Source organism: Bombyx mandarina, chromosome 15 (assembly GCF_030267445.1).
Source record: "Bombyx mandarina strain Sakado chromosome 15, ASM3026744v2".
In the NCBI taxonomy this organism is placed as follows: domain Eukaryota; kingdom Metazoa; phylum Arthropoda; class Insecta; order Lepidoptera; family Bombycidae; genus Bombyx; species Bombyx mandarina.
In genome coordinates, this window is record NC_143221.1 from 8,612,206 (window position 1) to 8,629,024 (window position 16,819).

Below are 16,819 nucleotides of genomic sequence, written 5' to 3' on the forward strand. Positions count from 1 at the left end.
TTGTTAATATCATTTAGAAAAGGTGTCACAATAGGAGAACTTGCAAGGAAATTTGAACCTAATTTGATGTGTAAAACCTAGAGAAAATAAATTATTTTTACAATTAAATTGTACATGAAAAAAAGTGAACTTTATTTGTCACTTTGTTATTTAAACCCCGAAGCTGAATGAAATATGAAGAAATTGAAACGTTAATGGAAAACATTTCATTTTGCGTTCAGCGACTTTCTAATTTTGTCTTAAATGCCACTCCCTTCAAATCGAGATCAAGTCACAACGTGATGCGCGACCACCTCAAAAACGCATATCTGTAACTTTCACAAGTAGGTATGTTTAAATCTACATAGCTACTTGTGATAGTATAAAATGTTAAAAAAAAATAAAAATGGGCGAAATAGGCTTATACAATAACATTTATAGTATAACATATTTAAACTAGATAATATCACTTAAACTCTTAGATTCAGGGTTTAAAAGCTCATCATCAATGTTGTCACAATCGTCATCAGACAATAATTGTTCGTCGCCGTCCTCGAGGGATTCTTCTTCATCAATACTTTCTTGAGAAGCAATTACTTCTCCATGAATATCTTTATTTTTGAGATTTCCCATCCAAAATGCTTCTGAACAGTTATTGGCTGCAAGAGCCGCTTTCACTTGATAGATAAGAGTTTCTAATATTTTTTTTACAAAAGGTACCTTGCTTAATAAAGCTTTATTTTTCTTCAGTCTAGAATGACAACAAAGAGAATGTAGAAACCGAGTAGACTGTTGCAGGATTTTTAAAATTTGCAATACTTCATCTGTTTGATTTTTAAATTCTAGCTTTAAAATTGGGATTCCTTGTAAAGTAAACAGTCTTAAAATTGGCATCGATTTTTTAAAGAACGCTGTTAAACTATTGCTCTTTTGAGTTTTTACAATTTCAGTCATAGATTTTAAAATGTCGGCTATATCTCTCCATAGCACTAAATGTTCTGCATTTGTCATACCTTTATCCAAACGCCTTTTTGCTGCTTCAAAAACGGCAGTTCCCAAGTTTCTAAATATTATTGGAAAATTGACTTTGTTAATGCATTTTAAGCCACGTAACGTATCATTTTTGCTTTCTAGTAACTTTATATCATGTGCTAATTCAAGAGTCATTGTTTTTAGATCAAGAATTTCATTATTTATAAAATAGATCGAAGCCAAGAAGTCAATGTTTTGGTTGAAAGTTAACCCTTTCTCTGGTACTCCATCAAGTGTTTTCCATGATTGCGATAAAAAGTTGTGTGACAATTCTTTAACAATTTGAACAATTTGGAGCATATTCAGATTATTCGAATGAGTTTGGATAGAATTCAACAATTCTATTAGTGAAACTGCTGTTGATAGCTGCAGGCAATATTTTTCGTGACATTTAAACACATTAGCAACATTAAGTAATATATCCTTCAGAGGTGTTTTGTCATTGTTTGAATTAACAACTTTTTTTAAGGAAGTTTTTAATAATGCATTATGATGGTTTTTAAATCCAATCCATCTAAAATGTGTAGTGAGCATTTTATAGATTTGTTCTAAGCCTGTGATATAATTTATAAGTTCTGGTGTATAAATTATTTCGTTATCATTAGATTGATTTTCAATTATATTGTTTTGAAGATATTTTGTAATAGTCTCTAAATGTGCCATTGCTATGGGTAGTATTTCATTTACCTTTTCTGCATATTCTAGAGCTTTTTTAGGATCATATGCAAAACTCTCCTGTTTACACAAGAATGTGTTCTTTTTAATTTTTGATAACATTGTCCCTTGCAAAATGTCATTGCCACATTTTAAAATAAAATTGGTTAATTTTATATTGTAATCCTTGTCAAATGCTTGAGATTTGAGTAACAATAGAATATTTATATTAATTTGTCGGAACGAGATACTATTCAATGTATCTAATCTGCTTTTGACAGATGTAGGTAACTGAGTTGCTTGAGATCTCAGTGTTTCTACAACTATATCAGGACATTTTTTTTGTTTTGAATTTGTTGGTTGGTAATTGGATGATTTTGTAATTTTTCTTGACTTAAAATCACTTGTATACTTCTTGATATTTAATAAGGAGGTTGGAGATTTGTACATCAAATTCTTACATTTTGAAATTATTTCAGTTATGTTCAATTGTAACTCTTCTATGTTTAAAACTCTTTTTAAAGTTTTTGTTTTTAGTGAATCATTACTTTGAATTGCAAAAGCGTTCACAAGCTCTATAAACCAATTAACAGAATAAATTAAGCAGTCTAGTATACTGCTCACTAAAGATTGATCTAGGTCTTCAATGTTGTCAATATCAAATTTTGGCATAATAATTGGACATCCCAGTAAGGCATCTATACTTGATAAATCACCATTATTTTGCTTGAAATGTAAAGACTGTACTAGTTGAAATAAAGGTGATAATATATTCATACTGATTTCTGCATCATGTTGGAGAGTTATACCTGCTATATTTATAGCAATTACTTCATTGTCATCATTCAATCCATACTCCATAATTAATTTTATTCCTGTAATTATTTCATTTTCTATTCGGTCCACAATAAAATTTTGAATCCAATCATTAGTGGCTGCATTAGTTATCCAGGACAAAAAATGTGGGTTTATATAATCTGCCATTGATATTATCTGAGATAATTCATCATAGAAAAAAGCAATCATATCTGAAAACTGTTTTATGCTTTGGCTAATAAGTTCTATTATTTGTGCTGCTTCTTTTAGATTTCCTTCAGGCAAATGACATATTGCATTAGAATTTTTAGTATGCGACTGTTCCTCAAGATTTTCCAAAGTTTGTTCAATCATTAAATATTTTACAGCATGTACACCAGCAAGAATACCCTGAACTTTAATTTTCGGATTAGAGCTACTTAACTCTTTTCTTATAATCATATGCATATCATCTTTAATGAATGAATTTTCTATACCATAAGCTAAACCACATAATAAGTTCATTGTGGCTCTTACTTCTGCTAAATCCATATCATCCATTCTATCCAATAATGATAATATTTGTAGACTTTGGTGTTTTAATAATGACTTATTTATGTTAAATACATAATTTAATGTTGTCAATATACTAGAAACACATTGTTTTGAATTCAAACCATGTTGAAGGAGTTCTGCTATAATTGTTGGATGACAGTCTTCAAGTTCTTTAAACATCAATACATAAATATGTGATGAAAATAATTCCATCTCCATTTCACCATTTGATTTCAAAAATGCCTTTGCTAGGTCTGTTAAATTTTTTAAATATTCTCTTAATATTGGTTTATACCTCTCAAATACTTCATCCACTAAGTCATTTCTTAAAACATCAGATTTCACATGTTTTTTTATTAAACTTTCAACTTGCTTCTGCCTATCTTCAGATGTAGAATATAAAATCAAAAGAATTATGAAGTCTATAGACTTATGTTCAATACTAGTTTTGCATTGAGAAATAACCTTTAACCAAGTATTTGCCACCAGCTTCGAAGCGATCATAGTGCTCCTGATAGCAGCAGCAGTAAGAACTTGACTAGATGCAATATCTTCACTACTCATAGTTAATGTTGACCATCCCAAAGCTTTTCTCAAGCCATCTATTGCTGCCAAGCATCCATTTTCATTCAACCTGCTAGGCATTAATAGAAATTTTACAAAATTAGGGAAGTAATTACACTTTGTCAGACTCTTCAGAATATTAAGGGATTGTTTTTGTAAATGATCTTGCTCTTCATCTGAGAGGTTTAGATATATCAAGCAATCTAATATGGCAGGAATAAGGTCATGATCTTCATTTAATATTCTGCTGATTTCCATTGCTATATTATTATGTTGTTGATCTCCAATTATATCAGGTATTGCTGTAATTATTTTTAATCGAACCATCTTTTCAGACGTTATTTCCAAAAGGTTAATTAAGTTCATAGCCATTTTTTCACTGTCTACTATGTGGTCCAGACTTGAAAAGCATTTTAATATTATTTGTATCCATTGCTCTAAGCTTGATTGAGTTGCTTGATCAGTTGCTTTCTCAAATATATAATCACATAGTTTAGGTTGTAAAATAGGAACATTCAGTAGTATTTTGATGACACTGTCATTACTGGGTTGTTCTTCAGAATTGTCCTTTATTCTGAATACGATATTTGGGAAAAGATAATGTTTGAAAATATCCATATCCTGACATCTTATCTGCAAATTTTCAAATAGTTCTCCAACGTTTCGAGGGTAATCGAAATGACTTTCTAAATTCTTTTTAATGTTTCTTATTATTTGAATTGACTCACGAGAAGCGCAATTTTTTTCTGGGGGGTCTTTCAGCGTAAGTCCACTATCTCTTAAACAAATATAAAGATAGTTGTCCTTGTTTTCTTTTCTTGCCCTTTTGTTTGGACTAACATAACTAACTTGCGATAACTGCGATTTATTTTTTTTGGGACCCATTGTTTTGTTTTGGACGTAAATTTATCAAAACAAATGCCAACAATTTAATTAAAGTAACAAAAAGTAGTATTTTTTAAAGGGATTTTATGACCTGGTAACTAAGACCTTTAGGTCATGCCTTATCCTAATTATGAAAAATGATATTAAGGAGTGATTATCATGAAGATGATTAATTTGAGACATTAAACTGGGTGAATTTAAATGAAACGAGATAAGCGAAGTTGTGTGATTTGTTTTATTTTGTCTAATTAGCGTTTCTTCAGGTTTAAATGTGTAATAACGGTAGTTTATTCACTGTTTAGTATCTGTGAAAGTGCACAAATGTGGTAAAAGATACAAAGCCGCTGAACGTAACTTTTTTTTTTGGAAGGTAACTTCTCAGTATCTTCCAAAAAGTCCATTGAAAAAGTCTCAGTAAATGACCACCATTTTACTGAAATTATACTTCATCCCCTTTCATCTCATCTCATTTCATAATATCATTTTCATATAAAAAAGTTACGTATCATTAAAATTAAAATAAGACGTGACCTAAAGGTCTCAGTTACCACGTCAAAATATTTCTTTAAAAATATATATATATTTCCGAAACAAGTGAATGAAAGAGACGATCCAGAATATTTGAAGACTTATTATTTTAAAATTAGCTTACCAGGTCCACCTAAAAAATAAATAAAAACCTGTAACATTCTCATTTTCTGACAGTATTACAATTATATCAGCTACTTAGTATGAAATCGTGTTGATCAAAGGAAAGTGAAACTGAAGTGTTAATCTAAGCAGAATGTCTTTGAAACATATATATTTGTTAGTTACCTTATTCTTACTCTTATTTAAAGGTAACGTGGTTTTTTTATGCTTAGCATTAATGCATTACTGATAAAAACCGAAAATAAGTTAAACGTCATGTGCTTTTTGAATGACAACATAGAATCATTCATTTTTAGTAAATAAATAAAAGCATCATACAATAGCAAACAATCGAAATAATCATAAAATGACCCTATATTATTAAGATATTGGTGGCGTACCATAACACAAAAAGAATTTTCCAAACTACATTTTGAAAATTTAGCAGAAATCTTGTCAAAGAATTCAAAATTAAAATTTTGCTACAGTTTTATATATCTACCTCATATAAATTAATACCAATCAAGTCGCAGCTTGTAGCTTGTTCTGTTCTGTTTTCTGTTGATAGTACCATGACAGAAACTCTCTTGAATCATTAATAACAACTATAAAAGTATTTTACTTAATAGAATAATGATAGTAAATTCACAAAAACAAAAAAAAAGTTATGCATTAGAATATATCTACTTTATTTTCATAAACTTACAGGTTACAGTTGCGAAAGGTTACATGAACTGATATATTCCTCTATTGAAGGCAGTGCAGCCTGTTTTAGGCGGCTCAATGGCACACATCAAACTGGTTGCTCTAGTAAGTGAAACATTTTGTGAAGGATTAAGTTATCAAACATTACAAATTGCATATTGCAAAAACATTTTGGAAGTTTTTAAATGGAATATCACTTCCAATTTTAAGAATATAATATACAATTCTCATCAAAATAATTTTGAATTCATGCCACATTATTATTATTTCCATCCATTAGAATCTCAAGGCTGGATCCTTACTTTTGTAAAAATCTGATTAATGTGTAGTTTTTTAGTTGGGATCTAGACCGGATGGTCAGATGATGATGATGATGAGATACATTACATACAGTACTACTACAACTACTACAGTACATATTACAGAAAAAATACAGTGAATGCAGCAATAAATTAATGGTTATAGATAATATGATTGCACTTGATTGAATAAATAAATAGAACAAATCAAATATTTGCAGAAATTTCAATTTGAGAAAAATTAATAAAGTCCATAGGGAATATGATTTGTAATGTTTATCTTTCAAATGTGCAATATAATAGCTGCTCCAACCTTCATCCCAAAATCCATGATTGCTTTGGATGCAGCTGTAGGTAATGTTATCAAACTAGATACTTTAAATTTCAACTCTATCTTAAGGTTTAACAGGGTATCCCTAATTTTCATCTAGTAAAAGATAGTTAAATAAATATTCAAAAGATTTCAAATGGTTTTACAATTATTATTTCTTTTCAATTGTTCTGTCTCACCAGAGAAATATGCACTTCAACAATATATTCATATTTACCTGTTTTTACAACATTGCTTGCGGTACTTTTTATATACATACCTTAATATAAATATGCATTTCTGAGTTACTACTTAAGCCTATTTGGATGAAGTCACTGCACAGCTAGCATTTTATAAGTAATTTAAAACAAAAACTTGTCATTATTGCAGCATCAGATAAAGGTGCAGTTGGAGTTGTACATTTTGTTCAAGATCATGATGATGTTTTGTGGCTTGCCACTAATGCATCTGCAGGCCCATATATGGCTGTTGTCAGCACAACTAAATTTGGACTAGTAGAGTTTCTCATAGATCATCCAACAAATATTGCAGGAGTACTTACATATGAAAATGCTTCTGATATGTAAGTAGAAGGAATTTATTTTCATATGTAAAAATGAATATGATATATTAATACAATTACAACTAGAATATATAGAAGAACACCAGCCCATCTTTTGACTGGGGTGTAATAAATGTGGACTAATTTATTGGACAATGGCCAGCAGTATTCTCTAAGCATTAAACCAGTGTATAATATAACCAGTGTATAATACAGTTGTCAATTAACATTTACTGCCTTTGCTGGTAGTAAGGTATATTGAAAGCCCACATGGGTAGGGACTATTACCTTGCTTATTTCTGCTCTGAACTGGTCACACATTTGGGTTTTAAGGAACAACTGTTGATACATTGTGATATTTTGAACAGATTTTCATGTAGTCTTCATTAGCAACCAAATTAATTTGTAGAAGAATATGAGAAGATATATTAGAGAAAGTTATTAATGATAATGATTAAATGATTAAAGGTATTTGGAATGAAATTTTATAGAAATGTTAGATGTTTACACAACACAGAATATTATCAATCAAAAGTGTATACAAAGTTGTGTGTTATATTTTTACGCCCAAATTAAATCATATCGAGGATTATTTGGTATAGAAATATTTTCAATTATGGATTACCTTTCCCATTTGTATAATTAAACTTTCATCCCACTGCTAAGTCTGGGTATCCGTTCAAATGATATAAAGAGTAATCCGTGTGGGAGAAAAGGCGGGGGGATCATATTAATATCGAATTTAACCCTTTGTTATAGCCCCTCATTTTTTACACATGACACAAGATGTCCAAATGAGTTTTCATCAGCAGATGGAAACCAGTGTTCATCTTCAAAGGAGGGTGGTGTTGTGTGGAATGAAAAAGGCACAGGTTTATTAAAGAGAGAAATACCATTTCCAATATTTTTCATACCAGAATCAAGATATGAAGAAATTGAAAAAATCAATCATTGTTTCGGAAGGTAAGTTTTAGGGTTTTTCATAAATCCAAAAAAAGATTTACTTCCGATGAAATACATTTATGTTGTTAGTGTTATGCTTAGAAAAAGTTGAAATATTTGAAGACATAATATCACTATGTTAAATTCCACCATATAGTCATTAAAGTCCTGAAATTTTTACCATTCACCACGGGTGTCCTAGTTTCAAATTCCTGATATTTGTCTACATCTGTTTGTTTGAGATTAGGATTGAAAAACACGTGGCTTACAAACTGGCATAAATTTGATCAGGTCACAACAAGATAAGTCAACAGTGTCCCACAATTCAGACTACAGGCAGATTAAAAAAAAATCAATTCAAATATATTTTATTGTACTGATGTTCAAGGTAAGAAGATGTAAGAAAATATTTCAGTGGTTAATCATTGGATAGTTGCAGGGCATTTGCTGATTTTCATCAGCCATTACATTAGCTCATAAAATAATTAAGAGCGTGAAAAGCTACGTATGCATCTTTGTGTTATAGTACAAATAGTACTGTTGACAGTTACTGATTTTCCAGCCCTGATGAATTATAATATTTATACAATTAAAATTCAGTTAGCCCATCTATGTGATTTGGGTTTTCACCTATCCAATTTAAAATAGTATGTAAAATCCTTTTTTTTTGTTTGTTTTAGATTCAATTACGATAAAAACAACCAAAGGGGTCGGTCGCTATGCTCAATACAGTTGAATTCCTTCATGTTTGCTGCAATAAATACCGAAGTTTGCATGAGAAGGTAAAATTAATATCAATTATAAAATTATTGAATATTTATTAAAATACACATATAATAAAAAAAAATTGCGTCACTACGTTGTGGAGCGTAATTACCGCATACTCCACCATCCTACCTGAGCTGCCGCTAAGTAACTCTGCGTTCCGGTCCGAAGGTCAACAGTCATTGTACAATACAATTGAGACTTCGACCTCGACTGCCGGGGTGGGCGGCGGTATTCACTTTAACATCTCTGGGCTCCAGTTTAACCACCCAACCCATATGTAATAAATAAACTAAAGTTTGGACAGATGCTCATGGTGTCGGTATGTTCCAGGTCAGCTACCTCAACGATAGTGACAACAACGAAAGTGTGCGATCCGCTTGGCGATCAAAACGTTTATTATTCCCTTTTCCCTAGAGTAAGTTCTTTTTTATATACATTGTACAAATGTGTTGTTGTCATGATTTAAAATTTTCTTTAATTTTTAGACGAAAGAATCTAAGAAGCAGTCCATCACGTTGGTGACTGCAAGGATCGATTCAGCTTCTTTATTTGATGGTATATTTTTTCTTGTATATGCAAACTTTATCGCTGTGGTAATGGCTAAATTATGTGCAATACAGTTATTGAAACGACTCGCACACTACCTTCGGTACGGCAATGTCTCAAAAACTCGCAACGCAAGTCAAGACCACCATTTAACAATATATTAAGTTTAATATGTTGTTTTTTTAGATCATTTATTTATTTTTAATGTTTTTAATTAATTAAGCATGCAGGCTATCGCTCTACGTTAATCATATAAAAATTTGATACATACTAATTTAATTAAAATTAAATAATATATGTATTTATAGAGTACCAGTCTCGAAGTTGTTTCCGTTTAATGCTGCACAGATAGGCTTTTGAGAGCTATAAACATTTATTGGCCTAGATAGACGAATTTATCAAAGCCCCCCATAGACATCAAACTGCAATCCCGCCACTCACTTTAAGGTGTGATGTCAAATTGTATTGTGACTTTATTGCTTACCTGTGGTAACCGCGAGGGGTTATTATACCAGCTTCACCAAGCGTGTAGTTGAGCTCACGGGGCTTAGCCTTGTGAATTTGCTAAGACTAGCCCTAGTAAGGGCAGTGCTTCGTTGAATCTACCACCGGATCTGAATCGCGACCCACTGAGAATATCCGGTGAGAAACTCGGTGGGCTGTGTCTATGCGTTAATTTACTCGCCGTACGGCAACCGGCGCTTGGAATGCCTAAAAGCACCGATAGTGGGAGGATCCGAAATTACTTAATACTGTTGGCAGAAAAAACAGGCAGTTTTATCTTATTGCGAGATGTTATTTCTTCACAGTAGAAGTCGTTTTTTAGTGATAAACCTCAAGCTAACCTTTGATTTCGTAGGGGTGTCTCCGGGTGCTGCTAGTTCTGTCGTCGGCCTAGTCACGCTGATATCAGCAGCCGCGGCATTAGCTCAGCTGATTCCAGTTTCTAAATCGAATCTATACGGTGAGTTAACATTCGTATATTTTTAAACTATACCATTACACAGTATCAGGAATACTATTAATAATGTAGGTTTTTATGTATCGTAAAAAACAAAAAGTGTTATTATCGGAAATGACGCAGCCGTCAACAGTTTAATGCCTGAATGTGAATGTCAATATCTCAATACTCAATATACTTAGGTTTTATGTGTTGTACGAAGTTTTATTTTAGTGGTAGTAGTGCTTCTTGTGATTTCGCACGGGATGGTACTACCACCTTGCATTTTCTCTCTAAATTGAGACTTAAACCTCATGTGGGTTTTGGTATCCACATATCAATGTCAATGAGTTCCAGTAACCACTCAACATCGGGTGGGCTGTGAGCTCTTCCGGCCATCTAACCATTAGAAAATACATTATACAGAATGACCAAATAACAATCAGGTACTAAGCAGAGCGAGATAAATGCCGGTTTGAAACGTTAATACATGTTTCGTAAATTCGTAATTTAAAACTTCCTTAGATTCTAGGGTTCATACGAGGTCAATGACCTCGCGAGTTAACTGTTTTTTTTTCTTCTGAAATAAATAAACGAGCAAAACAAAACAGGAAATATTTTTTTGAACCCTACTTCATTTGTGAGGACACCTCCAACACACATTTTACTAATAATGTAATTAACTGAAATGCTAGAATTGATTTTTTTTTTTTATTATTTAATCAGATACGAATATATTATGGACGTTATTCAACGGGGAAGCATTTGATTATATTGGTTCACAGCGAGTTGCCTACGACATAAAGCGCGGGGTGTGGCCGCCGAATGCACCGCTGGCACCGACCGATGTAAAACTACACGTTGAAATTGGCCAGATCGGTGGATCCTTATCTGATTATGTGAACGAAAATATATGGCCTTTGAACGCTTTTGTACCTACCCTCGCGCCATCGACAATAAATGACGGTGAAAATGACGTAAGTCGCCTCTCTTAATTTCATTAATGCGATGTTTAATCTTACTTATCATAGTTAATACGGAAATTTAATAGTTTTAAACTCTAGCGGCTTTATACATTATAAAAAATGTCTACCCGTGGTCACGGCCGCATTAAATAATGGTGTTTATAATGACAAATTAAACAGTGCCATTTATGCTATTATTACGCTATTACCAAATATTATAATATGAAATATGCTCATTGTTGAAACATTGTATACACTACACAATATCGTACACATACATAGATATATTATCGAACTTATATGTTGGCAAATATAAGAACATTAATTCGTTATTTAATCATAAATGACAATAATTGAAATTGTTTTCACACGAGATTTAAATTAAAAATAGGCGTGTATGTGTGTGTATTTTTGCAGATACAAATCTTCCTGAAACAATTGTCGAATGCTTACAACATGACAATACCCGGAATCTTTAATGGCTCTCTGCCACCGTCATCTATACATTCATTCAGAAGAATATTATCCAATGTGACAGAAACCGGTGAAATGCTTGAAATGTTATTAGTTGATCACAAAGAGACCTTCACGAATGTTTTCTACAACTCTGCTTTGGACGACAGTGACAAAATCGCTTATGTCTATAAAAACATCAGTATGATCAACAATGTTACATGTAAGAAAACCTATATATTTTTTAAATTAAAACCTATATATAAAATGTATGTTTTTTTAATCAAAATGTTTTAATGACTACAAATGTAGTATGTTGTAATAATGATTTTCTTGTTCCTAGTTATATCCACAGCTGAGCTCATAGCAGATGGTTTGATGAAAGAAACTGACACTCAAGTAAAGATATCTCGGTTGGCGACGGCTTTAGCACATGCACTATATCAAAGAGTTGTCGGTGAGGTGTACACTGGTAATATTACAGTGTCCGCACATTTGGTGAGTTTGCCTTTCTTTAAGCCTTAGCTGTTTTACTGTAGATCCCTTTTTAGAGAGATATGTAGACTTCTCATAAAAAAGTTTATTATCATATAACAATCCACTTTATTAAATTTATTGCTGTGACTTTATCAACTCTAGTATACCGGTTTTATATCTTTGTTTTTGATTCCATAGATTCCATTAGTTAATTTACTCATAGATTAGTATTAAGAATGCTATCGAAGGTAACTAACTGTTTAGGTTGAACACAGATTATTAAAAAAATAGACAGATAATACAAAATGGTTAATGTTCCATATAATATGTCAGTTAGATATAAACATTGACTTCAAATTACCATTTTTTTTTCATATTTTTGCAGATCTGACTTAGCAAATTGATCCGTTAGATTTTAATAAAGCCTTATTGTGTTTAAAAGCTAATGATCATACATTATTTGTCAACGACAAACAGGTAGATGAAATGCTGTACTGTTTCCTGAAGAACGAGACGTGCAAGTTGTTATCGGCTGCGGAGTTTGGCGGCAACGAGGGGCCGCGGGAGGGTGCGGGGCCGGCGCCGCTGTACGTGGGCGTGACCTCCTGGAACACGGTGGCGCCCGTGTTCGCCGGACACCTGCTGGCCTTGCTCACCGGCACGCAACTCTCGCTCAACAAATCACAGTGCGAAACGAAACCAGAATCGGTTAGTGAACCTTGCTTTGCATTTATTTTCGTCAGGCCCAGCCAAAAGAACTTCCGTTGTTTTTTATTTATTTAGAAATTGAGGTCACCCTAGTTAGAGTATTGTTACGCGCTGGGGTTTGGAATAAATAAAATTCTACCGAAGTATAAATTACAACTGTATTAGCACTTAGAACACTTTAAAATTCTTAATTCACTTCTTCCGCTTCGCTTCATGTGATTCGCTGTTTCGCTTCGAGTAGATCCAATTACTAACTGACTGCGTGCCATCAATGCAACGCTTTTATAGTCAATACGACATCCTTAGATTTATCGAGTACATTCTGGGCAAGTCGAGTAGCTTCGATATGTGTTTCGGCTAATAGATGGCGGTGTACTTCTTGATTTTACTAGTGCCTTCGATATTCCTTCGGTTATTCGGCGATAGATGGCGTTACTCTTGCCGGCGTAACAGTATTGTTGGAATTTATACCAATAAGGAAGAAACAGAACTTCTAAGCCATGGTCATGACATTATTTTCGTGTTTACATTTCTTTTTTAGGGATATACAAGGCTCTGGTTAAAAGGATGGAATCACAGTGGCGTTTGCATCGAGACCACAATGAACTTTAGTCAAGCACTCAGTCCAGCTTTTATAATATCAGGTAAATGAGTTTTTTTAGTAGTAATATTTATTAACTATTAAAGACGAAATGTAGCCATTTTGTCAACGTTGACGTTGGGTAAGCAACTAAATTAATAACTCTGTGTGATGGCTTAATGTTTTGAAATATCTCCCAAAAACCGGAATCTAAAATGGTTTTTTAAAATTGCAGATTATGATTTTAAATCGGGTACGTATTCTACGTGGACCGAGTCAGTTTGGCAAACAATGTGGGCCCGAGTGTTCGTGTCGGCGAGCGGCGGCAGCGCGCGCGTGGCGGCCGCTACCGGTGCCGTGTCAACCCTTATTGCGGCCCTGCTCACGTTTTGGCTACGCAGACACTCATCACTCATATTTGTCGATCCGCCGTCAGCAACCATCGTTGTTGACGATGCTGCTTCCGGGTGGGTAACTATTACGAAATATTATTTTAGTAAATTAGACATTGTATTGTCTTATTGATATTAAATATTGCACATTTTTACTGAACATATCAGTGAAAATTAAAAATATATCTGTTAATAATTAGTAACTATCATCTATCTTTTCTTTCTTTATAAATATAGACGGACGGACAAACAAGACGAGTAGACATATCAATAAGTTGTTTCCGGGGCTCATAGAAATACAGTAGTCTTTGTCCCCATATCTTAAGTTCGGTGACGGCAATCAATTAGTAACATTGTCCAAGTTAAACGTTTACCAAAGACCGCAGACATCACAAGCCACCGCCATATATTTTCGAGCACATCTGTGACATCGTTACATAAAAATTATATTTTTTGTTAAAAAAAAAATTCCATGAAATATAAATGATTATGGTTTGCTTATAAATTAATTATCTAAACTAAAAATCTAAATTAACATTATCTATAAATAACAACAAATTAATATAACACTTGTATTGCTTTTTCTTTTTTTCAGAATTTTACGTTCTGTGAACTGTTAGAGAGTGTGACAGCAGTCAAGAAATATTATTTGGCTGTGATTTATTTCACAACATTTGCCACATTCCATCCGCTTAATTTAATAAATGGAAAACAAAAGGAGAAACCCAATTTTGGGCCTAAGCGTTACACGAATGGGATATGTACCAAAAAATTCGTCTATTTTGCTTGATTAACCTATTGAAATCTTAGCTTCATTGACAATGGCCAAGTGTAGAAAATTAGTTGAATTAAATTTTTTATTTTAAACAATATTTGTAAACATCTGCAACACTTATTTCAATATACGTAACTAGTTCCACAAACGTGCGGATTAGAATTAGAGCATCCATAAAATAGGATCGATTTAGTGGAAATCGAGTGTAAAAAATAATTAATACTCTTTTGCTTTAGGATAAATGACTGTTTTTACAGGTATTTTAATCAATGTAAATAGAGTATGGCCATCGAATCGTGACACAACTACTTACAATGGTGGCAGTTCAAAATATCTACAACTGACAACATTAAATATAGCATGAAAGGGTAGTTTTGCATTTTTATATTAATGTGACTATGCTATAGAAAAATACAAATGTCAATCAAATCGTGTTATGTTATCTTTAATATTGCCAACTGAAGATATTTTGGATTGCCGTTATTTAGTTGTGCCATGATTCGCTGGCCAGACTGTAAACTTAATTTCATTGAATAACGTAACGTAAAGCACCAAAATCTACTAACAAAAATCATTAAAAGAAATAAATAGCTGTGCCATTTAGTTATGACACGAAGTCATGTCGGCAACTGCGGCAATTCAAAATATTTTCAACTGGCAATCTTAAATATAGCATGAAAAAGTCGATTTGGTACTTTGAGTTTTTCTATGGTGTAGTTATATTAATAATTTTACTGGTGGTAGGATCTCTTGTGAGTCCGCACCTCCCGCCCGCCTATTTTTTCCGTAAAGCAGTAACGCGTTTCGGTTTGAAGGGCGGGGCAGCCGTTGTAACTATACTGAGATCTTAGAACTTATATCTCAAGGTGGGTGGCGCATTTACGTCGTAGATGTCTATGGACTCCAGTAACCACTTAACTTCAGGTGGGCTGTGAGCTCGTCGATGGGTATCTAAGCAATAAAAAATAAAAATAAAAAAGGCATAAAATAAAATGAAATGAAATGTGATGAGATAATATGGGAGCACGTAATGATTTATATTTTATATAAAAAAGTTATCATATAAATATAGTTTTTCATATAAAAAAGTTTTCATTAAAATTAAAATAAGACTGACCTAAAGGTCTTAGTTACCAGGTCATAAAATCCCTTAAAAAATTTCGTGCGCAGCGCGTATCGCATTACGTTGTTTTTAATTTTTTGCTTTCGTTCGTTTTCGTCAACAACCTAACACGCGATTTCTCGTAACAGTTTCCATTTTTATTTTAAAGCAACCTGTTGCTGCAACAGGTTTCGTAAAAAATTACTCATCTTTAGTAGGAAACAGCCTCAAAAATATCTCGAACAATAAACATAACCTAAAATGTAAACATTGTCTGATTTTACCAATTTGGCCATTGCTGGGAGACCTGAAAATTGGGCTCATGAAACCTTCTTAGGTATTGTAACTTATGCCCAAATTCTAGCAGTGTAACGCCAGGCCCAAGTTTGTATGGATTTCGGGTTTGTCCTTTATTACAATAACTTATGACTTTATAAGTACAGGTAATGAAATCTAGATATAGTATTTAAATTGAAATATAAATAATAAAACCTTTTATTTTCTTTTCTTTTCATTAATATTAATTTTCCCTTTCACTAACATGACCACCAAGGAGGTTTTCCAAGATTAACGCAAATCTACTTTAGTAAGATGAAGTAAATCCTTATCCCTATTATATTGGACGGCATATTTAGCACAACATCGACATGATTAATCTCGTGTATAGTTGTCCGTGCAGTTGGGCCATAAATAATCGCAGCGGTGAAGCAAGTATTTCGTTCTCTCTTCCACTCACGGGCCTTATTGACGAGCATAGTGATGCGCATTATTGTTGTCGATAAGCGTTATCGATACTGTATTTAGTTCACTCATCTAACCCTTACACCACATATCGCCGCAGTGAGTTAACAAAAACAGCAGAAATTAACACTTTGTAACTTGTCGAGATCTATTTTCATTTCATAGAAAAAGTTTAAAACATTGTTAATAACAATACGTGCTTGTGCTGGTATATTTTTGCCAACAAACAAAGTGTTATTTTGAATAAATTCTACCGTTTTGCTACAAAACAAAGGAGTATGTAGCCATTGTGTCACTAAAGAAATTCAGAGAGCGAATGCACAAAAACACATTTCTCTTCGACATATGTACTATAATTTGCAGGTAGGTACATCAAATGACTCATAACAATGTCTCACCACCCCTATGGCCAAAAAAAGGAAATGCTAAAATAAATTTTTCAAAAAAAACCTCTGCGTAC

The 16,819-nt window shown here is 32.9% G+C and overlaps 2 protein-coding genes across 2 annotated transcripts; one reads left to right on the top strand and one right to left on the bottom strand.

Annotated features, from left to right (window-relative positions):
* Nucleotides 1-395: 395 nt before the first annotated feature.
* Nucleotides 396-4,539, bottom strand: Fancd2 (Fanconi anemia complementation group D2). The gene has a single exon (XM_028182882.2). It carries the CDS (start codon nucleotides 4,462-4,464, stop codon nucleotides 436-438), a length of 4,029 nt encoding a protein of 1,342 aa, XP_028038683.2. The 5' UTR covers nucleotides 4,465-4,539; the 3' UTR covers nucleotides 396-435.
* A 462-nt stretch (nucleotides 4,540-5,001) lies between these two features.
* On the top strand, nucleotides 5,002-16,114 carry Nct (Nicastrin). The gene is made up of 15 exons (XM_089733268.1): nucleotides 5,002-5,303; nucleotides 5,803-5,904; nucleotides 6,799-6,991; nucleotides 7,730-7,933; nucleotides 8,593-8,694; nucleotides 9,011-9,095; nucleotides 9,166-9,235; nucleotides 10,086-10,190; nucleotides 10,893-11,143; nucleotides 11,549-11,807; nucleotides 11,928-12,082; nucleotides 12,539-12,769; nucleotides 13,311-13,413; nucleotides 13,585-13,816; nucleotides 14,337-16,114. Exons 1-15 carry the CDS (start codon nucleotides 5,249-5,251, stop codon nucleotides 14,359-14,361), a joined length of 2,172 nt encoding a protein of 723 aa, XP_089589394.1. The 5' UTR covers nucleotides 5,002-5,248; the 3' UTR covers nucleotides 14,362-16,114.
* The last annotated feature ends 705 nt before the right edge of the window (nucleotides 16,115-16,819 follow it).

Coding starts and splice junctions, on each gene's coding strand:
- Nct (XM_089733268.1), top strand. CDS start 5,249: ATGTCTTTGAAACATATATATTTGTTAGTTACCTTATTCTTACTCTTA. Junction 5,304..5,802: donor ATTCTTACTCTTATTTAAAG/GTAACGTGGTTT, acceptor ATAAACTTACAG/GTTACAGTTGCGAAAGGTTA. Junction 6,992..7,729: donor TATGAAAATGCTTCTGATAT/GTAAGTAGAAGG, acceptor CCTTTGTTATAG/CCCCTCATTTTTTACACATG.
- Fancd2 (XM_028182882.2), bottom strand. CDS start 4,464: ATGGGTCCCAAAAAAAATAAATCGCAGTTATCGCAAGTTAGTTATGTT.